The 25,163-nt window shown below is 40.3% G+C and overlaps 1 protein-coding gene across 14 annotated transcripts in view; it reads left to right on the forward strand.

The window, feature by feature from the left end:
- LOC144126116 (uncharacterized) overlaps nucleotides 1–25,163 on the forward strand; it is a 208,794-nt gene that overhangs the window by 68,404 nt on the left and 115,227 nt on the right. Inside the window, exon 5 of one of the 14 annotated variants that reach the window (XM_077660061.1) lies at nucleotides 20,670–21,097. The exons of 11 other annotated variants lie outside the window; for them this stretch is intronic. In XM_077660061.1, coding sequence (XP_077516187.1) covers nucleotides 20,670–21,094 — 425 coding nt within the window. In that variant the 3' untranslated portion in view covers nucleotides 21,095–21,097. Of the gene's footprint in view, nucleotides 1–501; nucleotides 8,325–10,271; nucleotides 13,287–20,669; nucleotides 21,098–25,163 lie in introns of those variants that run through there. 2 more of the 14 variants (XM_077660067.1, XM_077660070.1) reach the window with 2 other exon arrangements.

Below are 25,163 nucleotides of genomic sequence, written 5' to 3' on the forward strand. Positions count from 1 at the left end.
AATGTCTAAAGGCCCAGAGGGTCTGGTTGTAGTGCATGTTTCAAAACATTCTGAGGTAGCACAGAGTTCAGAAAGCGAGGAAGTTCTATTTCTCATGCTCAGTCTGGCACTCGGGTGGTTTTTCTATCGCACCTCTTCCAGCGTTTCCACGGCATGCTGGGATGGCTAAAGAGTATTAGTAATGTTAGTCAGAGTTGCGTCATTTCTGAGCCAGCTTTCTGAAAAGATAGGGTGAAAGTTCAGAATTCAGCTCGACAAGAAAGTGCAAAGGGCTTTTGTGCTTTCATGGATTGTGTCGTCATTGTTGTCCATGAAAGAAACAGTTATTCCTTTTTGTAACCTTGTTCTGCTTAATGTGGTTTTGTGTTAGAACCGTGGCAAAAATTGCATGAAAGTCTAGCCTACTTTTATATATTGTAGCTGTGCACCAAGCAAAATTGTTGTTGTTAAACTTTTTTAGAGCTGAACTTGAAACTAAGTCCTGTGGTGCTTTCCTTTCAGTTGCACTTGGTGTTCCACGTCCAGCACTTCGCAATGTCTCCCGTGCACGAAGCGTCCTCAAGGGCAACTTTAAGTGCAACCAGTGCCAAGCAGAGTTCACGGAAAATGCCAACCTGTCACGACATCGCCGCACAATGCACGCGGCTGTGCCGAGTGTGTTTATCTGCCACATCTGCACGAGGGCATTCAACCGCAGCGACAACATGCACATGCACATCAAAAATGTCCATGGTGGTGGTGGCGGCAGTGTAGTGGCATCAAAGTGAAGCATACTGCAACCACAAATGTCTCCTTCATGGAAGAACCTGTCTGTTGTCTTCTCATGCTCTGCAGTACATGAACTGCTGGTTGCCACAATAAGAGATATAGGCAAAACTACGGGGAAGAAATATTTTATGACATTTTTATTTGGTCAAGAGAGATAGTACCAAAGGTATTATTCTCCAAAGGATGCTTTAATGGTATTGAGTCTCATAGTGATGCTGTGATGGTATGGAGTCACGTAAAGACACTGACAGACTTGAGCCCCTGGTTACAAAATCTGTGCCAGAGACCTATAAGATTTTGAAGTCTATAAAATCTAATGAAAAGTAACTGGTGACTTGGATGTAAACAGAGGCAGTGAGCAGCTTTTGCTTGCATGAACTAAAGCTTCACTCAAATATATAGACTTTATTACTTGACAGAGGTTACCTTTGGAACCACAGATTTGATTTTTGCAGCTGTCATCTCTTCATTTGGAAAAAACTTGTGCAGCATGCATTGTTTGTCTTGTTAGTGTTGAATGCAGTGGCCAGAGAAATACAGTAAATTAATCGTTCGCGCATTTCACACTGTTACACCGAACTGGGTTCTCTTTTAAAAACATTTAAAACTGGGTAAATGGTGCATCAGTTGCTTGTATCTTTGCACCTGACAGTGACTGTCTTTTGTTATGCATGTGCGGACTACTTATTGCACATTTGCACCTTGCAGTATTGTGAAACGGAATGAAGGGGTGTTCTTTAGAAGAGTGCAGAGATGGCTTTGAGCAGAAAAATGCTTTTTGTTGTGTGATTAAACAGATTAACCTATTTAGGCATGGAGCTGTATTCTGCACACTTTGCAATCCAAAAGGTCCTTTGCTGTCTTGCTCCAAATTCCCCAGAATGCAGTTCAGTCCTATTTATACCTGTGTAAACCAACTACGCCCAGTTCTGCTTTAACCTGGTGCAGTGAATGCATATAGTTCTTCTTCGCTGAGCGGTGCTTTGGACTTGGCTTACAAATGTTGCGTGGTTTCTTGGGCCTGTCCAGCAGTGAAAAAGATTGCTGTCATTTTGTAGCTTTTTGTTGCCAGGATCTCTGCATTATAGTAAGCGAGGTTGTCTGCCTTTTTTATGAAGGCAATGCTGCTATTAGTAAAGAAAAGCGCAGTGTAGCAATTGTGATCATGTTTGCTTCCTTTTTTGGCTATTGTCACAGCAATATCTGTAAATCTTTGTTGCCAACAGTGTATTGCATTGCCACTGGGGCGAATGGTTAATTTATGCTGCAGTTCACAGGGGGACTGAGTTAGGAAATGGAGGGAGCTTGCTAGCTGCAGCAGCCATTTTTACCTTTTAAAATTTTATAACATGCAAGACTTCAAATATTTCTATCGAAATTATATGCTTGATGGTTTTGAATTGCAGTTTGTAATCAGTGTCATTGTAATTCCTGCTAGTTTGATGTCAACAACAATTGCGTATATTTTTTAAGACTGACATGGAGGAAGATCTACTGTGACCTTTTCCCACTGTATGCACCATTAATGCTGTACCAGCCCAAGCCCTGTCCACACTTTGTGCATGTGCTTTCCAGAAGCAGGGGTTGTATGAGAGTATCTTGGTGTAATGCTCTGTGTGTTGTGCAGTGGTAATAATTATGAAGTTCTGTGTACTTTCAGCACCCTTGTTGCCTTCATGCTTTGTTATTTTGTGCTGTCTACTTTAAGATAAATCAGATGATGTTTTTGGTGCCTCTTTTTCTTTTTTGAGAATTATGTGAATTTGGATGCACAATATCATAACTATGCTGAAAGAAATGATTTCCTCTTAAAAAAATGATTGCCAATTAACATGCACAGATGAAAGGAAGGGGGGTAATACTGTGTTTGAAAATAGCGTGGTCTTGTAGTGTCCATCCGGCTGCACATGCTCATCACAGTTCATTGTGACAGTGTATGCGTACAGGGAAGGCCCCTTTTAGCTGCACGTCCCTCATAGCCTGAGTCGCTTTGGGATGTAAAACCCCCATAAAACCAAAACCAAAAACCTTTTAGCCGCATGTGCACATTCCTTTGTGTTTGCAAGTCGCAGCGTCAAGAACTTTTGCTTGAAGTAGGAAATCTTTGTCTAGTGACAGCCAGCAAACTACTGACTAATCTGGTGCTTGTAGGCTTCTAAGGAGAAAGGGCCAATCATGCTACTGTGTCCTGCCAGTGAAGGAGGCTTTATCTAAGGAGCCTCTGAAACATTTCTCAATCTGCATCAAACTTTTGGTAGCCTGGCATTTTGTTTTTTGTAAACTTGCAACGAAGTTGTGCATCTTATGACAGAATTCTTCAAAAGCAGCCCACCTCGCTTTTCTCTCCATAATTGCATCCGTGGAAGAGAAAATTCAACAACAATGGTTTTCATGAGAATGGGTTCAGAATCTGGTGTTAATTGTTTTAATCAATCTGGAGCCAATTTTACCAGTGCATTTCATTGAGTGTTTTTTTGGCTGAAGTGCGGAAGTTGACAGCTTAGTTAAATCACTCGAATCTTTAAAGTGTATGTTGCTTAAAAGTGTGACAGAGTAAACGAGCAATCTGTAGAGTAGTGGGTAGGTGTACAGGTACAACCAATATGAAAGTGAATGCACTAGCACGTTTGTTACTGTGGGCAATCTCCATTTGTGGTCATTTGTAAATTCGGAGGTGTGCCCCATCGCTCTTGCATGTTCTGTGTTTTAGAAAGCAGGGCAGCAGTACACACCAGTGTGCTTGTTCGGTGCATATGACTATTTTAAATTTGGATGCAGTGTCCTTGAAATTGTTTCTGCCCTTACTGTTGAAGGTTTGCCCTGTAATGCTAGTGACAGGGATTGCCGTCTGTCTTTTAATGGCTACATGGGCACAGCTGGCCCACAGTGGTCTGTGCCCACATGCTTTTTGTCAGATTTCTTGTGCCTGTACCTTCTGAACAGTTTCCGTTCTAGATGTTTTTAAAAAAATGTTATACCTACATCCTAATTTTTGAAAAATGCAACACATGCAGTTTTCTAACTTGCATTGTAGAAAACTGGAAATTAAACTTGGATAGAACTTAATCTTGAATTGAAAGTGAAGCTATTCATTGTGCATATTAAAAAATGGAGCAGGGAACCAAATTTCATAGCATCGCCCTAGTGATTTAGTGTGTGTTTTGCTCCTTTCAGTGAAATTAAAATTAAATTTGTCAAATTATGAGAGGTTGGAAAGCTCGGAAGTTTGTTGGGCCATAAGCTGGAGGTAAAAGGAATGAAAATGAAGCTTTGATAGCATATATAGTCCATTACTGCAAGAATAAATTCATATGCTGTCGTTTCGGGATATTTCTCTTGCCACCTTTATTGTTTACTCCCTTCATGAACATGGCTCTAATCTGATACCCTTTTTGGCTCATTAAAGGTGATACTCGTTTTCTTGAAAATTAGGACAACTTGAAGCATGAGCGAGCCATGTGATTCTAAAGGTTGACTAGGAGAAAGGCTTACACAGTCCAAAGATCGAATGGTGGTCATTGCTGGTTACATAGTGCTACTGGTCCGTTTCCTGTGGTTACTGTACCTTCTAATTTGTAGCTTTTATAACTGGTCTATAGCTATTTGTATATGTCACACCTCTGTCATTTTTTTGGAAAGATGGAATGTAAATTCCACCTTTATACATAACTCGTCCCTTCGCTTGCTTGTTACAAAAGACCTATGTTTATGAATATGCGAGGACAAAGTCCTTATGTGTGTGGTCCTTAGGATATCCTATATTTGCCTCATTCTTGTACACCTTTGAGTCTGATGTGCGCGCATTCCTTGTGGCCATTAAGAACTTCAACATGCTTCCAAGCGAATTGTTAACCTGTGTACGCTTTGAACTCCCAGCTTTTCTTAGTCTGGGTTCTAGCTAACATTGATTTCATTTTTGCAGGTGGATTTAGCATCCTTCATCTTGAAAATAGGATGTTATTTTATGCCAACTAGCGAACGTAGCAATTATTTCTTATAACAATGAGCTTGGTACCATGTCCTCCGCCATATTCTTGCAGACAGATTTTGCAATCACTATTAATATCAATATTCTTTTTGTATTTCTCGTATTGTGTGCTCCTTCAAAACAGAAAATGATTCCATGATCCACTGAGTGTTAATTTTATTAATCCTCATGTTTTAATAGTTGTTTCAAACTATTCTGACAGTTTGTAAGGAATTTTGTATGTGCGTGTAAAAAAATTAGCTGTTGCTGTTTTTTGTAAAAAAAAAATGGCTTTCTTGAGGCCTATATGTACTATTTAGGGTGAAAAATATTGTTTCTAATCAAATTGACAGTGGCGCCTGAAAGAGTAAAGGTTTTAACGTTGAAAGACAATCAAGACTCCGCCTCTAAGCCAGAAAAGTAAACTTTCCATGCACTGCAAAAAGAGATATAGAGCCATTTTTTTTTAAGCTCTTGCAAAATGTTCGGTGATACTGGGCACCTGTGTCGTTTTTCTTTTCTCAAGAAGAGAGGCTTTGGCAAGTTGCTACAACTTTAGGAACAGGGTAGACAGGACAGCACGCTAGGAAAGAGCATGCGAGGAAAATTCATTTGTGTGCCTTTTTCCTGGCGCACTGTCCTGTTTGTGCTGCTCGTCATGCTGCCCTTTCGTCATTGTTATCCAGCTTTGTGCATAACTATCTACATCATTGCTTTCACGCACTGGCATAATGAAGCTGGCTTTCTTGAACATGCCTGCTATTTCTTCAACATGTATTTATTATTGTAAGGTACAGGATCATTGCGCCACCTGAAGAAACAGTGTATTTCTTGTCAGTTGCCCAGTTGCAAACACTGCACAAAATTTCATGTTACAGCTGGCTTTAAAAGTCATGTCATCCGTCATGTCATCGGTAAGACATGCTTACAGCAGTTTAGAGAAGAAAGAATGCTTGCTGTACATTTTTATATTAGAAAATAACTTTTTAACCATTTGCTAGGCAGCTAAAAGCTTGCAGAGTAGTCTGCAGATGGGTGTGTGACACCTATACCTGTTATACTTGCTGAGAGGTTTTCTGAGAACAGACAAGTTAGCTTCATCGCAGAGCCCTGTTTTTGAAACTGAACTAGGGCTGTTAAATGAAGTGACTGCATGTGCAGTTCGATACCATATGACATTCTGCATTTTGGGTGCAGTGTTGCACTCAGTTTCCAATGAATTAGATAGCAAGTGCTGCTTTGTTGCTATTGGATTTGGAAATCCAGGAGTATTTTTTGTAAATGTATAATCAGACATAGGCATTTACATGCTTGTTTGCACGGGCTAGATGTTGCATTAAGTACAAATTGCTAAAAGAAAAAAGCATTGTGAATTGCATTAGAATATCAGAAAACACTCTTTTCCATGTTGTCAGATGTCAATATATATAGCTTCCTCTGTGTCTGCTTTCATATTGACTCCCCTGACTCGTCTGACTTCGGTGCTGGAAACTAAATCTTCGAACACTGATGGTATCAGATTTTGAACATGCATTGCATGCATTATAGTTTAGACTGTGCTGTTGTTTTCAGCAATTTATTAGGTGAATTTAAGCCAGATTTTCACCTATGTTAACTAAACTGTTTCATTTGTAAGCTGTGTAACTACTATTATCATCTCTTTGATGTAGCCCAATACCCTGTATGCTCAGTGTGTTTCATTTGTAGGCTGTGTAACTACCAGTATCATGTCTTCAATGTTGCCCGATACCCTTTGTGATTAGTGCTTTGTCCATTCAACAGGCCTTTTCTTTTCATGGGACTAGTCATCATCTCATTGCCTGTTTTCTTGCACATGTCTCCATGAAGCCTGCTCTGATCTGGTCTGGAAGCTCAAGTCAGCAGACCTGCTTGGTTGTGCTTCATTTTAAATAAGCTATGACCATTGAAGCAGTGAGAACAGGCTCAAGGGCCTGTTGTGTGAGCATATTTATCCCACCGTGTATTCACATTTTCGCAGTGAAACAGAAGCTTTATGCTTTGTGACATTTCTACACAATCGTTTTCACCATAGTCACTTCGAGAATTGTCAGTGCCACCTTTGCTGTTGTGATGGCTGTGAACAGTGCCTTGATATGGACTTATCAGTGCTGCAGTCCTAATGCATGTGTGATTTTTCCTTCATATTTTGTTCTCATATGTCAGTGAAAAGCAAAGGAATTGGGATATGAAAATAATGACAATGACGGGTAGTGTTCTTTCTTTTATTTGTTCCATACTCATTTATACTACAAATAAAGTTTTTTTTGCTTTTATACAATGAGGCACTTGGTTGATTTTTACGTCTGTAGCTTTATTTTTGCATAGGTATGTGAATACTATGTATGCAACACTAGTGAATATGTTAAGCAGAATTAGCCTGAGTTGATAAAATTGTCATTGTGATTAATTTTTATTGTTCTTTATAAAACAGATTTTTCATTCAAATTTTTTGAGACAGCATTTTCTTGTTTTTTATTTGGATTACTGAATTTTAGTTTTTCTTCTTTATGGCATAATTAATCCTGTCAATATTGGTAGTGCGTGACAGGGAAGCCAATGCTAGCGTTTGTTGTCTCTTGTTGGCTGGGAATAGAGGCGCGGGAACTTAGTGTTGTTCAGCTCCTCCCAGGCTATAAAGAAATATTACGTCTGGTTTTATTATTGTTCCGAATAAAATTTCTCCCATATTGCATGAAAGTGGAAACAGTTCGAAGAGAAAGTTTAGTTCTTTTCTCAGTGTTTTTATAACAGGGAGGCTTAATTTTCTTTTTGCTTATATTAAATATTTCATTAATGCAGTAATGGGCTTAGCCAGATAGGGCACATATTCATATATCACTACATGGAAAGCACATAGTGTTCACTGCTGGCATGCAGTGTTGTGTGCAGCAGACATAGCTTATAAATTTAGAATTTTTAGCGCTCATGGGAAACCAGTCACCCAAGTTTGTATGAACAGATTAATGCATAGTATGCTATGTTTTGGCTGTTTATTGCATCATGTAGAAGGAGACCAACACTAGTCTCTCTTCTTGACTGTGTCCATGTAGCTGTGCACCATTCTTTTTATTGCATTTTGAGCACATTGTACACTTTTTTTAGAGACTTCTACTTTACATGTACATCAGAGCAGTATCTAATTACTGCATCCTCACTGTGTAACTTGCAGTGGTGGTGCTGCATTCATTTCTCAATTCTATAACAGAGATACATTTGGCAAAAGTTTTCGGAAGCTTTGGCTGCAATATTGAGAGAATTCTGCACTAAACACTAAGGGCAGAGCAGTATACCACGTTGTTCAATGTGACATAATCAATGCTCTTATTATATGAGCTTCTGTTTTTACATTGAATGCTGTTTTCTTTACACTTTAGCTTTTATGCTGCTTTTTACACTGTATGCTCACCCATGATACAAAATTTCTATTGTCCTTTCATGTCAGAGCTGAAAATAGTCTACACAGCAGGGATGGCTCCAGGATATTTGTAATGGGGTGATGTAAAAAGAAAGGCAGCATGAGGGGGCATGTTTGATTTCAGGCAGGTATGATGCCTCTGTGGCATAAGATAAAGTAAACAAAACAAAAAAATGCAGCCACGAGAGCTTTACGTTCTTGCTTACCCGTGAGAGCTTGTTATACAGCCTGCATTGCTGAGAAATGCCCTCCCTGTCAGGGTCTTAAGGAAGCGCTCGGCAAATTTTTTGGCGTGGTCTGGCAGATTTTTGGCGTGGAAGCCACTAGTTAGCCTCCCTTCCTCCCTTTGGCGCCACCATTGCTACATAGTGTGCCACATTGTAGTTTTGATGCTAATTTTTTGCACAAATATTCTACTGAAACTCCACCAAAGGAACACTGATATGTTTTGCATGCTCCCATGAACTTTTTTTTTTTTTTTTCACAGACAGATGTTTGGTAAGAAAAGAACAGCAATAATACACCCTATCATAAGTGGCTATAATGAGTGAGCCAAGTGTATTTTTGGGCTTTCTGGGTCCTGATACAAATTATTTCACAATGCTTGTTATAGCAGTGAACATGATCCTTTCATTGTCACCTATAGGAGAGGTAGTGCAGCTGGTAGTATTAGGCTTGCCATGTAGATAGCTGGAACTACATTTGTGATGCAAGGTCATTATTAGTGTAATTACGGAATTAAAATAAAGGTTCCTGTATATTTTAATGAAAAATGTTAAGCTATGGCCTTGGTTGGCGCATGGCTGCTTGTTTCACACAAGATTTGGAAAATGCATTTCTACACAGATGTCACATGCAAAGAAGCTTTGCATAAAAAGCAACAAAATGCCAGGGTTATTCATATACTCCATTAAGTTGACATGCTAGAGCTTTGCCAGTGGCACATCAGAGTAATTATACATAATCCTAGATAAATGCATTGTGTCACTGCAGGCAAAAATCGAACATGTCATTACTGACTTTTGCACTTCACTACGACACACAAATTGTGCATGATCAGCCTGTGTGAATAAAATTTGCAGTTTTATATTCTAAACATCATTAGAGCCTTGTGTGTCCCTGAAAACTACACATGTGACATTGCACATGATGTTTGCTGTTTATGTTAGAATATATTTATTTATTTATTTATTTATTTATTTATTACATACTGCAGACCCTTGGGACCAAGCAGAGGGGCATTAGTATATATACAGATAATAATGAACAAAACAGGAACAAAAAAGTACACATTTATACAATTTTTAGTCACACTGCAGTCAGCAAACCATGGTTCCAGTCCGATACTGTACGAGGAAAAAAGGAAAATTTAAACATATCAGTTCGAGCATAATAGGGTGTGAGTGAGTCAGGATGATGATGTCTTGTGAGGCGCGTAATTGCAGGCGTTAAATAAGGTGATTTATTCATTTGAAGTTTGTTGTTAAGAAGGAGGGAAAGGAATTCAAGTCTTGAGCTTTCGATGTGATTCAAGAGTGGGTATACAATTGTCTGCCATAATTTTAGAGGGAGAGTGAAGCCGTGCAAATTTATTAAATATAAACCTAACTGCCTTTCTTTGTATTCTTTCAAGGTGACTGATATTTGCCTTAGTGTGAGTTGAAGCAATTTAGTTTTGCAAAGTGAAGTGGGTGGCAGTGAAAACTCCTGAATAACATCCCATAATAAGATGACCATGTTCTAGTGCAATAGCGATCAGTCTTCTTGCTGGAAGTGGAAGACCGGTATCATTTGCAGTGGTAAAATAACCAAGCTAGTGACCCTTGAAGTGAAACAGCACGAGAAATAAGTGTGCATTGAGTTTTAAATAACCTAGTGTGACAGTGCATTTACATTTTCACCAGAATTTTAGTATGAGAGGATTTTTGGGGAGGGGGTGGAGAGAGGTCTTTCTCTCTTTGAAATGTTTTTGCAACGAGAATTAAAATGAATGGCCCTGTGCTCAGTAGCTGCATGTACTGTAATATATATCTGTTTAGGTATGCTCTCAAGTAAAAGAACTCTGCAGTGCATCTCATCATTGTTTCCTGTTTTTTACAGAATGGGACACACTGACATCTTCACTGGCTTCACTCATTGCTGGCGACACATCCAGCGATGGGACTATGGAAATGGTGCAAACAGAAGAGAAGTTTGGCCCAACAGAGTGTCCCATCTGCCACAAAGTCCTTTGCAACTATTTCATCATGAAACGGCACATGGTGCTACATGACCAAAACCGACTGGCTTACGAGTGCACAATGTGCAAGAAGGCCTTCAAGTGGAAGCATGGGCTTATTCGGCACTGGCGTACTGCACACACAGCTGGTGTTGATGAGACTTGAATCCCTTTGCTGGTCATGACGGCAGTACTGATGCTTTGTGAAGAAGATTGCAATTTGTCCTCGATAGCATTTTGGTGGTCTTCAGTGAGTCTGCCTACTCATAAATGTGCTGGCTTTTTCATGGATTTGTCTTTTTGTATTTCGCAGAATTGACCAATGGAATTGATGTGTGATTGGTGTTGCCTACTGTTCTTTTCTTTACTCATCTGCCACGTAATATGCTGTTCTTTCAGTGAAACTAGCAGAATTTATTTAGAAAAATAGGCACAAATAGTCTGTTTAATGATTTAGCTGTACCTAGCAGTATCTTGTGCACTGCATAATCAGTAAATTAACCAGGATTAACTTCGTAAAATCTCATAATAGCCAAATATTTCATTTGAAGATTACACAAGTTGAAGCACAGTGCAAAATAAAACAAAAAACTAACAGTTAGAGTTGCTCATGTGCCGTCTTTGTTTTTGTGTTTTATTATGCAGTGTATAAAATGTCGGCTCACCCAGTAACAGGCTGGTATATCCTTGTGTGCAGAGTGAGGTACTAGGCTCTGAAGTTTCAGAAAGGGTTTTATTGTCATGGCAAGTTTGTTTCCATTGTCTGTAATGAGCGTGTAAAATATGTCACTGATGTCTGACGTGGCCTAGTGGTAGGACATCCGCCTGTATGTGTGAGGTGCTGGGTTTTTATCGTGGTTCTGCTGGAAACCCACTGGTTTTTTAATTGTTGGAAGCATATCATCCTGGCCAACAGCATGCCTTTTGAACGGATGAAATACTTGAAAAAAGGTGCTACCTTACCAAGCGATGTCCAGTTGGTGACAGAAGTATTTACCCGCTCCCACTGTGCAGAAGTGTACCGATTTCCAATGGCAATGCTTTTAGGTTCAAATTAGTGCCTGCATCCTGAATACACCCCACGCAAAAGGACTATTGTTGGGCTTGTTGGTTAATCTTTTAAGGTACTGTGGACTGCAGCAAGAGAAATTTTTTATTTATCTGGTTGTGTATTAGATGATTTTCTCTGCACTTTCAGAATATCTAATTGAAAATCATTGCCTATCTCTTGCTTGAGTTTTCCACTTAGTAATCAGTAATCTTATTACAGTGATAGCTGTATGGCTTACACTACTATGCATGCGCATCAGCCATCTGAACACAGAGCCACAGCACCTCATAGTGGTTGCAACACGAAACAATGAAGATGGAAATTTACCTAGATTCCTTTGCTCATGCGTTGGCTTTCTATCGTCATCATAATGGTTGCAGTGTGAAGCAGCAAGAAAATTATGGTGATAAGAAGATTGGGAACAAGTTCTTGATTGCGCAGTTGTCGTGGATGTGGAGATTGCATAGCAACCAGTGGCACAGATAGCACACATAAAACCATCAAATACCGGTCCTAGAATGCATGAAGAACAAAGACCAGGTCTTCAAAGGAGTTCACGCTACCATTGCTATAGAGCATCTGGCAAAGGGTCCGTTTTTCAACAATAGCTGCATTTAATATGCAAACACGTTTTATTCCTGCCTGGCCAGTACATGCACCATGAGAAATTGTGTGCTTGCACTTTTATAGAATTGTCTGTTCAGTTGTGGTTCCAGATAGTGGCATGTACCATGTACATCGCGCTGATTAAATAATGAGACTGATATATGATCATCCCTCATTAAAATGGCTCATGATAATAGCAACTAGTTGAATTATTGACAGCTTTTCTGGGTACCAAATTTTGCAGCAAAAGCTGCTAGGCGCCCGTCCCTGGCTTTTTCGTCACCATTGGGGTAACTGGTGGGTGGGTACGTTAATGTCACGGTCACGTGTCACGTAACATTGTCACGGTCAACCTGGGTCGCATAAGCCTATGGGTGGCTGTGTTTGGAACAGCCGCCTGCCAGTGCAAGGGTGCATCACTTGACCACTACACCAGTGCGCCAGCAATATATCCCCAAAACTAAACGCTTAAACAGCTCTCGCTGAACATCACGTTACACAGTCGTAACCGTCCTGTGAGTTTTTTTAAAAATGTTTTCATGCCTCATTAATATGGAAACTTATTGTTAATTTTTTTATGTGCTTACGCCTCATTAATATAGAAACTCATTGTTCGGTCAATGAAAATACATAGAGCACATTAGAGTTCATGCATTTTTATTGTGTTAATATGAACAGCAGCATCAACAAAACTGTGGCTTACCACACCGGATAAATCTTTTTCAGTGTTTTGAGCGCAAGACATTTGTGAAAGGCAGTTTGAAAGCTCAGCTGCATCAATCAGTGATGGCCTCTCTTGGGTGGTGGTTTCGTGCTTTAAAGTGCCAAAAAGCCCAGTTCACAGTGCCTTTTCTTTTGCTGCGATGTATTGCATGACATCTAAGGAGGAAGCTTTCTCAGCAGCTTCTGCTGCTTTGTCTGCTACTTTCAGTACATCCGTATGTAGATATGTACCGTAGGCTAGTTCTCATTAATTCGAATAGATTTAATTTGAACTGCCTGTTTATTCAGACTGATGCTTTTGTCCGGTCTACGATGAGTGTATTAAAAATGCTCCCGTTCATTTGAAGTCCTCATAATTAAAACAAATCTTTGGTCTCCTTCGAGTTTAAATTATCAAGAGAGTCCAGCTGTACTAGCAGGTTGCGGGGTATAGACAACAACTCTAGGTGGGGCACCATCACATTGTTCTTTCTCCTACATTTCTTTCCCCATTTCTCAACTTATGCCTTATGGCACACTTCTTGAATAAAAAAACAAAAATACCACATCACCAATCTCTTGGCCTACGAGGCACATCAAACCGCGCTGCAGTTTTTAAAAGAGTGGAGGCCAGGATAATGCATTTGAAATTACCAAGGTTATGTTTAAATTCTGGTTTTACTGCACACCACTGGTGCACAATAATCACAGTTTTTTCGAATAAATGTTTTTGCGCTCCTTATTAATTATTGGACATCTCACTTTGTGGACATTTTACTTGGCACAGTAATGAGGCATGACTGTACTTGTCTTTTATTCAAGACAGTTCTGTCAAGGGCTGGATATGTTCATAGTTTTAAACATTAGATTGTGCTGCTATTATAGTCAAATTCATTCACATTGAGGGACGTAACAGCTTCTGAGTGGCAAGTGTGAAGCACCGTGTCTAATGTTGCATCGTGGAACAGAGAAATGTGATAGAACAGCGCAAATCACCGGGACAAGAGACAGTTGCAATGCCTGTCTCTTGTCCCGGTGTTTTGCGCTGTTCCATCACAAATGAGTAACCAACATGCCCAAGCTGTTGTCCTGGAGAGAAATATGATAATATATATCAGCGTAAATGTGGAAACATTGCCAGAGAAGTGTGCTAAGGTGAAAAAAAATTTATGGTGGTGATTGTCGTAGCAGTGTACAGCTGTTCTGTTAGTTATAAAAAAAAAATTCTGTTGGTTTAAGGAGGGAAGGAGTACCTGGAAGCTGAACCGCCATCTTAGTGCCCAATTTTTGTGTGGACAAATGAAAATATAAACAAAGCTAGAATTATTGCCCGTGGCTGATGAGTAATGGTTAGACCCTTTGCTGGTGCACTTGGTGCAGGAAAAGAAATTCTCATATTGGTCCTTGAAAGACATTTGGTCGAGAAAAATATTTGTCCTTAATTTGTACTGCAGTCATTGAAACAGAAGCAGAAAAGCATTGGGTTGCATGTTGTTAAATTTTATTAATGCATTTCAGTGATATCATAAGATGATACAATAAATTCTTTACTTGTAGTGAAGGCTACACAAACTGAGTTTAAGATCACGGAGTGCCTTTTACCACTTTATTCTCAAAAGAGAAAACTACGGTTAAAAAAATCACATATCGAGACAATGGTGATTGTTTTCTCTAAAGCTGTTGAATGGAGTGGCCCACCATGAATTTGTTCCTGAGGACACTACTGGGAATGGACAATACTACTTAGGAGTGCAACGTCTTTTTGCTCAAATGACATGTGTCAAGACTTTACAACAGGTGGTTTCTGTTGCATGGCATTGCACCTGTGCCTATGAAGCAGTTGTGAGTTTCAGAGCCAATCTCTGTACTTAAGTGTCTGCTGTACTTGGTGGATTTTACCGCCATAGACTTTTTCCTTTATCCAAAATTAAGTCTGTCCTCAAGGGAGAGCTTCTCTTTGGCAATGAGAACATCCAGCTTGTTGCGACTAAAAAAGAGTATATCAATGTAGGATTTCTGGCATACATTGATTAACTTGTATGACTGCTGTAAGCATTGTTTAGAGGCGTTAAAGCAATATCATAGAGCCATATAAGTCAATAGAGTTCTTTATTATAGTAATAAATAAGAGGTCAGTCTCATTGTTTAATGGGTGCACCGTTCATTGGAACAAAACTCAACTGTTGTGATGGTGTTTCCTAAATAACATGGTCAGATGATCACCGTGTTGAAACATTTGTGTCTGGTCTGATAAACTAGTCTAATGACTGCTAATTTTTTTACAAGCAATCATTTCTCCTTGTATTACATGTGGCAGAAAGAGAAAGACAACTATTCAGTAGTGGTGATAAAAAAAATGCACCCCGCATGCAATGGCAAGTTAGAGCACCCAACATGGAGGGAACTGAAGCAGGCTAGAGAAACTGTGCGAGTTAAGGAAACTCCGGCTAATCCTTGAAATGGTGGGGGTTGCAGACTGCACTTCGGACAAAAACTGACTGTTGTGTATACTGAAAAGCTTATGGTGATAACTGCAACCGTAACATATATTGCATGGTCACTCCTGAGTGACTAGGTTATTGAATGTGATCAGAGTTTATTATGACATGCTTATATAGATTTATTAAAAAACCAAAGTTTAAATTTATTAGAGTGTTCTCTAAGAAATATAATGTCCTCCATGATGACCAGTTTGTTTATTGATTGTGGGTCGTGGTCAACATCTGCTGATTTTTCCTTCTCTTCTTTTCAAATGGACCAGCTTTCCTCCGACTCCACACAAACATGCACACAGAATTTATGTGACTGATGACAGATTTTGATGTTAGAACATTGTTTGCCATTTATTGTTCGCAGTTTGCTGTACCAAAGAAAATCTGCCACAAATAACCACATCAGACTTTTCTTTATGGTGTAGGTATGCAGCATCCAAAAGAAGGGAAGGTGTTGCTGGGGATAACAGATGGGGCAGATGAGACAAATTTTGCTGGGGCAGTGTGGCTGTGGTAGACACAGGGCAGGGCTAATTGATATCGGGGGGAGTAGCCCTTTTCCTGTGATGGGGGCAACGTTGACTGCTGCTCCTGATGATATTGATAACATTACTTTGGTATTCAGCCTCTTGTCCAATGGTCATGCATACTTTTCAGTTGTGCCATAGATTGCCTGTCTGCTTCTGTCTTTCTCACTGTTTACACTTTGGAAGTTATTTTCCACATCAGTATTGTGTTTGGTACTTGTCTTTTGCATGCCCTGGTACTTTGAGCTTTGTGTTTACATTTTATTATACCAAAGAAAGTCTACCATGAATAATCAATCTATGTTTTTGATCGATATGTACAGCTAGGGCTCTTTTCATTCTTGCACTGAACTTAGCCCAGTGTTCTGCAAGCAGACGTGACATCTGCCATGGAACTGTCAGTATAGGAGCTTGCATGGTAGTGCAAGTAATGCTTTTACAGAGCAGTTCTATGATAAAGTTATTTGACAGAGAATAAAAATATTTATAGCATTTTTTCACTCAGTCTTAAATGCCCCTACGAAGCTCTGTACCATAGTGTATATAAAGGGTATGAATATATGAATGTTGAGGATATGCCATCACATGCATTATAGCTAAATGAAGTCATAATTGACCTGTTCAGAGCTTCTGCTGTACCTGTTAAAAAATTCACTATATGTTTTTGTGTCTAGTAATTGGAGTTGCTGGGACCAGTTTTTGACTCGTTTCCAAATCCTTGGTTAAAATGTACCATGTTTTTTAACTTGGATTTGTGACAGAGTTTTTATATTGTGTCATATTGCTTCTAAGTCATTTCGATAAACTGAGTAAATCTTTAGTACTCCTGGTTCTATGTTCTTTGCTTTGCTCAGTGTGAACAATGCTGACTGCATCCATTAGCAGGAATGAATATAATGCAACCACTGTAAATTAGCTTTCTTCAGCGAAGTGACTTTGTGAGCACTGTTTGTGGATTCATGAACACTTTGCAACAAGTTAAACTCGGACCGTGACAGCCACTGATGGTGCGAGCTGCTTTAGATATGGTATGGCAATATGGTCTCAGAGACACACAATTGCTTGCTCTTCAGTGTCAGCGGAAACTGCATTCATTTGATAAAAAGAGGCTGTTTGCAATTTGTGGTACCAATTCTCATTGCAACTTAGTGCTTATATATGAGCTACAAAATGGCCAAGTCCTGCTGGGTAGTTTAGCTGCATTCTTAGATGCCGTGGTGATGTATGCATTGTACTGTGTAAGTGGCTCCTGATTCATTTGTATATATAGTTGTTTGTTTGTGAGTTTGTACTAGTTACATGCTCACTGAAAATGCCTGCCTCTTAGTGCATTAACAAGAAATAGCTCTCTATCCCTTAAGCTTGCATATTCTGGCAACTGCTCTGACATGCTTAAATCATTTTGAAGCAGGTGGGTATGAGCAACTAGGATACTTGTATTTGCAGAACATTACTGCTGCTTGAAGTTGTGCTGCAGTATTGGAGATTGGGGACCATATCCTGTAAGGTCTCATTTCGTTTTCTTCTCTTTTGCTCCTTGGTTGTTGACTGAGGCTTCTTGTTGATATAGACCATGGCGGGTGACAGCAGTGTCAAAGGACAAAAAAAAAGAAAAATGAAATGTTACATTGTGCGGTTTCAGATTGTTGCTTGTGTCTTTTTATGATGACTTGCCATTGTGAGCATTTATGTATATTGACTAGTGAAGTAATAGGGAGAAGGAGCAGGCTTCATAACTTGCTGCATTTGAACTCTTTGGTTAAAGAATGGGGTGCTTAAAAAAGAAAAGAAAAGAATAGAATGGACTCAACAGAACATGGCTGGCCATCTTGTCTTTTTTTTTCAGTGCCATGTTTTATGCCTTAAACTTCCTTAAACCTTAATCTCTATTGTCTCTACATTAGGCTATTTCAGTATAGTTTAATTACTTCTAAGCCAGCTCAAATGGCCCAGTTTAAAAGTACATCGTGCCAGGCAAGGTTCTGCCTGATGATGTAACAGGCACGTTGCTGTAATGACAGGCCACTGTAAGGCTGATCCTGCCTGCTCATAAACTGCACTACTATCTGTGCAGCTAATAAATCTATTCTGAGTAACAGAAATAGTGACTTTTTAACTCTTGAGTAAATCAGTCTGCAGAGAATGAAGACAACCTTGAAGGACTATAGACACCTCATTTTAGTTGTGTGTTTTCTTCTTTCAAATGATGCGTTAGACATTAGAATACATGGATCACCGCATAGTATTTGCCTACGGCCACTAAATAATTCAGTGGCCATAGGCAAATAATGAATTGAATTTCTTCTTTCATGCTGTTTCCATCAACCAACGATGGCTGTTAAGTGTAATTGACCTTTTGGTCGCGTGAAGCACAAATAAGCCTGCAATATAAATGCTTATACATAATTTCAATTCACTACAACACTTAAACAACCTACTTGAAGAGCTGGAATGACAAAAAATGACATATTAGCAGTTATACTACCGTTTTTTTTTGTGCCTCACGACCTGAAGGCCAACTACATGTCACCGCCATCATTTGGTTGATGAAACCAAATTACACAAGAGAATAAATTCAATTATAAATCATTTAGCAGTTGTAGGCGAATATCTCACGTGATGAGCCATGCATGCTAATGTCTAACGCATCATTTGAAAGAAGAAAACATGCAAGCAAAATTTTTGGTGTCTGTAGTCATGCAACATAAAAAATCTACGTCACAATAAGTAGGACCTGGAAATGAAGGCACTGACAAACTCCGAAATAGGCAGGCATTTGAGCTGTAAAAAATGGAAAATGAAGCTTTAAAAACCAAAAATAGACAATTTAAATCATAATTTTTTATTGTTTAGTGCAGGAAACAAAATAGTGTCATGAACCAAAAATTCACTGTTGAGCTCTTCATGATTGTGAAACAGGACAGTGCATGATTGATGATGTTAGTTAGGCATGGACAGCTCATGCTTCTCGATGCACGCTGCAGTAAATGACATCTTTAGATTTTAAAACGATGCTTGCCTTGCTGTCCGCAATAATAGCCATACTCATCAAAAAACTTTTTTACATGTCACATGAGGTCAGTAATATTTGAAACAAGAGACTTTATTGGACTGAGCTCATTAGTTGATTTTACCATATACTCTTTCCACTTAGTACTCATCTGATATCTGAAACAGTAATAAGGGCTTCGTTTTTTTTCCCACTATTTACTGCCTGTGCTCCTGCTCTCTAGTACTAGTCTTCTGACTATTGCGCTCGAATAGTTAGCTTCTTGACATTCAAAGCTGGATTTGCTGACTTGCTGCCTGTACGCAGTGAAGCGGTGGCTGCGTTGCTCACTTTGTGCTTGTCATTGTCGTGATACTTCGTGTCATAATTTTTCATAATCTTTACAGCTTATCTTCAAAGTGGTGGGTAGGGAGGGGGGGGGGGGGGGGTAGGAGGAATTTTTGCCCAAAATTTATGCAAAATAGCCACTCTCTTTGTGGAAGTGGCATAAAGATAGGCAAGCTCTAGAATGCCCCATTTAAGTGTTTATAAGCATTTTTAAGAAAATGCCCACAGCTCTGGGCCATAGTGATAAGTTACTAGAGTAAGTTGGGTGCAGGAATTTGCTTTCTTAGACCACATTGTGTATATGTTTGGGAACTGATTTAAATTTGATGCAGTGATTGCATAAACTGGCTAGCTTCTATTTTTTATTTATAATTTTGCATTTGTATTGAATGCACTGTGTACATTATTTTTGCTCAAAAAACATGGCATGCAGTTGACAAAACTGTTACATGACTGTTGCAAGGGCTTACTTGATCAGTGTAGATGGCTTAGCATCTAACCAGTGCTGAATGCTTCTGTCTGAGATGAGCTCTGTATAAATAACAAAAGTCAAAACGAAAGTGATACTATTTTCAGTATGTTGTGTTTGCCCATCTTTATTGTTATGATTGATCATTAGCAGGAGGTGCAGGTACCTTTATGTTACTGGTGACACCAGCTTGAACCTCTCATGACTAAGCATTGGTATGCCTTGAAAATTTTTTCTGGAACTGTAGACCACTGTGATTGGGTACATCCATATGTATGTGATATATGACGAGTCTATTTTGTGATGATGCTCTTGTGAGAGCTTTTGCATTTATCGTGTTATATATGTGGAACACGGTCCTAATATTTGCTGTGGTTTTTAATCACAACCATGTACTTCGTTATTAGCAAAGTCTGAAATGCATTAAAACAATAAACTTAATCACTTTAATGGCATGCTTCTATGTTGGCTCATTTCTCAACCTGCTTTTCTTATGCTACCTTATGCGTTATCTTGAGAAAAAACATGAAATTTGCTTTATCGCATTGGATTGACAGGCTAGTTGTTTTACTGTTACAAGGAAACGGCTCTGAAAAACGAGTTGACAGAAAATACACGCAGACAGAATTAAACTACATGCGTACTGCAGTGTGTGCCCAGTTTTCTTGAAAGACATATTAGACCAATCGTGCACCTCTTGCTCTGAACCTGCCGGTTTCCATAATGGTTCTTGAATGTCTGCTGTTCGAATTGGCTGCATAAGCAAAGCCTTTTAGGAGAAGAGCCTTTATGCCAACATTCATGTTGCAAAGCATATTCATGATAGTGGTAGAAAACAGCTGAAACTGGAAGGAAGAGTATTGTGTTTGTTGTCTTCCTCTTTGTTTTGTGTTTAATAAACATTGAATTTTTTTTTTAATTTTGAATCCATAATCTATTCCCGCAGCAATACACGCACGCAAGCATTTTGGCGTTATTCAAAGAATCGCCGATACGGTAGTGTGGATTGCGTACTAATTTTACGTTAGGCGTCGTGCGCTGCAGGCTCTGGCGAAGTGCACCCTCCCACACCCTTTCTTTTTGTTTCACTTTGTAGATGCACCCGTGCCGAGGAGGCGCGGCCGACCACCGCTATTGGGAAAGCGAGGTCAGCCAGTGGACCTGGAATGTCCCATCTGTCACAAGACCTTCTCGAACAAAAGCAACTACGACGGCCATTTGACCATGCACACACCGCAGCGGAAGCGATACCGCTGCGACATATGCAACAAGTCGTTCCTATGGCGCAACAACGTTTACGCCCACAAAAGAAAAATACATAACGTCCCCTCTAGCCGTAGCGCCAAGAACTCCGGCTACAAACCGGGTGCGGTTCTGACAAGTCCTGATGCACATAACTGGAGCTCGATGATGCGACCACCGATGCTGCCTCCGGCTGGGTTTTCTGCATCACCATCGCTATTGCTTCTTCAGGCAGCTAGCGCCGCCTGGAATGACTCTAGAGAAGCGCAAGAGAAGTAGTATTTCTTTTTGCTCTACCTTCGTTTTTTTTTTTCTCTCTCTTCCTCTCTCCTATTCGCGAAAAGCAAAGCAAAACGGCAAAACTGGCTAAACCAAGGGCCAATGGGAGAGAATAGGAAACGCTTCAGGGGTGAGAGGCGATCCGGCTTTTTGAAAAAAAAAAAAAGAATTAATGACAATGAGGCTGTCTCTGATCAGAACGCGTCTTACGGAGTCTTTTTCAAAGTGCGGTGGCCGCAGAATAAGAAAAGCGCAAAACAGCTTTGGCCAATCGCGCTTCACGCAACGCTCGCTGCATCCGGAGTACTGTGCTGAATTTTCGCCGTTCAGCGAGGCCAGCCCGGCTGAAAACTGCAGCGTCGGCTACGTGAGAACGTTCTTTTGGGGCTTGCAGTGCTTCTTTTCTGGATAGTAGTCCGCTGTTTCGTAGTGACCGTATGCCCACGCAGCAATAGACTGATGTAACCGAAACCTTTGGATCTATGTAAGAACAGCTGTAGCTTGTAGCAGCAGCAGCAGCTTGTCGTAGGTGTGGGCAGTCATGCAAAGCCGCTGAGAGCGCCTGCACGTCACATCTGCAGCTCTCGCAAGGCCTCGTAGGCCTAGACTGCGTGATAGCAACGACATAATTGAGTGATCGCTTCCGTCTGTAGCGACTAGAAAGCTGAGTTTTGTGTCGGTTGTGTCCACCTGTACGAGGGCCAGTCGTATATGAATGACGCACCCGAGGGATGAGGCAGTCTTTTCTAATGGACGCTCGCTTGACCTCGTTTTTGTGCGCTGGTGCCGCTGTGCGGAAAACAAAAAAAAATGATTGCACTGGTGATGGAGGTTGATGGGAACACAGGCTGAGCAACGAACGGGCTGCAAGCTATGCAGTAGACACGTTTGCGTTACTGCTTGCCGTGTACCGAAGAGGTGACGTGGGTGCAATGCCCCCCTTCCTTACGAGGACTTCCGACAGCCGTACGTGGGTTTCGGGCGTCCAGCGCTGCAGCGGTGCGTTCCGATTGCGATTTGGTCGCTTCGTCTGTCGGCAAGCGTCGCCCGTGCCTTATCTAAGTGCGGTCCAAGACCAGAAACAAAAAAAAAAAAAGAAACAGGTGCCCACGGACGCAGGCAGCGACTGCATAAACCGCGATGAACTTTACGCCGCTAAGCGGGAGTACTGCGACACCATAACCTAATAATTTCGAGCACTGGAGATTTTGCAGCTTGCTGTAATCGCACGAGAAGTGCTACATGATATCTGAAGCAAAGCGCACACTGCGTGTCAGAAACTGCTCACGCGGAGCATGCGAACGGGCGCGGATTTGCACAAGCTTTTTTTTTAGCGCGTAGCAATCTGCCGGATACTTGTGTACTCCTAGCGGATGTAGTAAACATATATCCAGCGCCGCGTTGCCCTTTTATTGCGCATACACATATTTGGCAGCCACATTCGTGCGAATTTAACTGCTATTTGTGTCGCATTCGTCATGCCCTGGCACGCGCAGTTTTACTTGGCAGACTTTGTTTATCAAGTAGTCTCTATTTGAAAATAGCCGTCCGAAAATCTCTTCCCGATTTGAGTGAGTGCTGTATTCTGAGTTCAAATGTGCCTGCCTAATCGGCTTATCCTGCCCAAGCTGGTAGTTTCAAGGCTTTTAAGAACAAATGTGAGACTGTTTTGGAGAAGACAGAGCTGTCAAACATGTTAACCTTGCTAGGTGTAAGGATATTTCCAGGTGCTTCAGGTCTGCTATTGTACTTTTTGTTCTATTTTCTTGCAAAGAGTACAGCAGTTATTTTCAAAGGCGTGGAAGCTGCGTAATTTTTATGGCTGCTGTCGTTTGTTAAGAGCCGTTCTCATGCGCCTTGAAATTGGCCTCGAAGGTGCCTCTTGGTTCATTTATGTCAAAGTCATGGTCAGCTATACTTGTAGTAAGGTCACCTCGCTCTTGGTAATCTTGTATATAATTTCAAAAATTTTCATGCTTGCTTGTTGGTCGGTTCATACATCTTATGCGTGGCGTGCTAGTTACAGCAAGTGTCTCCACTGCCCATCTTTGTTAAACTTATTTTAAATGTTCTCAAGCATGCGTGGCAAAAATTTGTCACAGTTATTGTTAAGCAGTTGGGGGCCTCACATTTTTCCCTTGTCATTCTGAGGCACGTATTTTTAAAGGGCACCATGCTGAGTAGGACTGCGTGGTACAGGTTCCAAAGGGGAGAAACTTGTGCAGGTTTTAACTTTAAAATGAAGTTCAGTTGAGAATAAAGTTAACCGACATCAGAAAGAGTTATGGAACATTTTCTGACAATTCCAAAAATCTTGTTTTAGAAAGGCGAAGCTTTCTAATTTGCTCTTGCTGATACCTTCGAATAGGCAGTAGATGTAACTACTGAGCATGAGTAGATGTAACTACTGAGCAAGGTGTCGACGCACTTATTGTAATGCACTCTGAGAGGCATGGACACAAAGAAAGAAGGGAGGCAATTAATGTGACCGAATTGGGAAGTTTTTTCAGATACATCAAAGGCAGTTGATAGTTTTCACTAATTAGATAAGCGGGGAACAACTTTGATCACATTTCCGGAAAACAGCTTTGTACACGACTCTGTGTCTTTGCTATGCAACTGTTAAATCCATAGGGGTGGATCATCTTTTGGTGTGTTTGGAAAAATTGGAAATTGTGCCAAAAATACAGATGGGCTAACCTTTGTCCTCTCTGTGTTGTGCTGCTTGTTTTTTCCGTAATCATTTGTTGGAGTCAACTAGCCCAGTCGGCAGTTTTTGTAGTGCAGATGAAGATTACTCACTGAAATCCACCAATATTTGTTGCATGAAATAAAAACGGAGTTTCTTCTGAACCTCTCCTGCTGTCAGGGACTCCGGAACATGATGGCAAGTGGGTGGTTCCCCCCCCCCCCCCCCCCCCCCCCTTAACATTTCTGTAGATGGGGCAGCCCGCCCCACCCCCATCTCTTATCTGCTTGCATACAGATCATATTTCTGGCACACTTCAATTCCAGGACATTGTTAATTAAAGCATAGCGGGGCTGAGCTAGTCGGGTTCGTAGCCAGCTGTAAAGCATTTTGCTACTGTTGCCTAAAGCAGTCCTGTCCCAACAGAGGTTGTTGATTGATTGATCTCTGTTAGCAAAATTTGACTAAATTGAAACAGACTATGCGCAAATTTTTGTAGCGCAGTTGATTACTTCTCGTGTGTATATCTTTAGAGTTGAGAATTTCAGTTCATTGAAAAATTCACCCTTAAAGAGGGCAAATAAAAAGCAAACAAAAATAGAACAATATTACAATAAAACATGGATTAAATAAATAATAAAACAAACCCTAAGTCATGGCCCCCACCCCCCTCCCCTGTCCAAAAAAAAAAAAAGAAAAAGTTTCGGAGTCCCTGTCTTCTATTATTTTTTTTATATTCATGATCGAAAAAATTGTAGGCTTTCTAGAGCCATGTGGATCTTTGAAATGAAGTACTTATTTACTCTGACTTGGAATACTGTTAAGCTTATTTAAATCAGTAGGAGTTAAATTAGAGTTAGTTTAGAGGTACTGCTGGCACAGGGTGATCTTGTCCAGTTTATTTCTGAGTTGTGGTAGTAATCTAAAGTATTTGTTTGCAAGTTTTCACCAGGGTTTGTGAGAGCAACGCATTTCTGAGAGCAGTGACATTTCATTTCACTTGACATTCTAGCGAGATCAGTGCATTGCTGGCTCTTGTGTTTCTTATTTTGAAAAACACATGGCAGGGAATTATTGCAGTAGTAGCTCTGGAGCATATTACTTTAAAATCTGTTGCAGCAAGTAATGAGTGCATATGTAGCGGAACTAAGCTCCAAAAATATTGGTTTTATCTGTGCACATTGTTCTTTGCCCTGAAGTAATCAGATCTGGCACCCTTCATGATTTACCAAGCTGTGGTGGGATAGAGCGTAATCTTGTAATTCCACGTGTTATGTGCTTTGCGTACAGTGTAGAGAAGCATCAGTTTTGGCTTGAAAATTTATTATGGCTTTATGCAGGCATGACATGTTGCTTAGTACTTTTACTATGCTACACTTG

Source organism: Amblyomma americanum, chromosome 3, assembly GCF_052857255.1.
Source record: "Amblyomma americanum isolate KBUSLIRL-KWMA chromosome 3, ASM5285725v1, whole genome shotgun sequence".
Taxonomy (NCBI): Eukaryota; Metazoa; Arthropoda; class Arachnida; order Ixodida; family Ixodidae; genus Amblyomma; species Amblyomma americanum.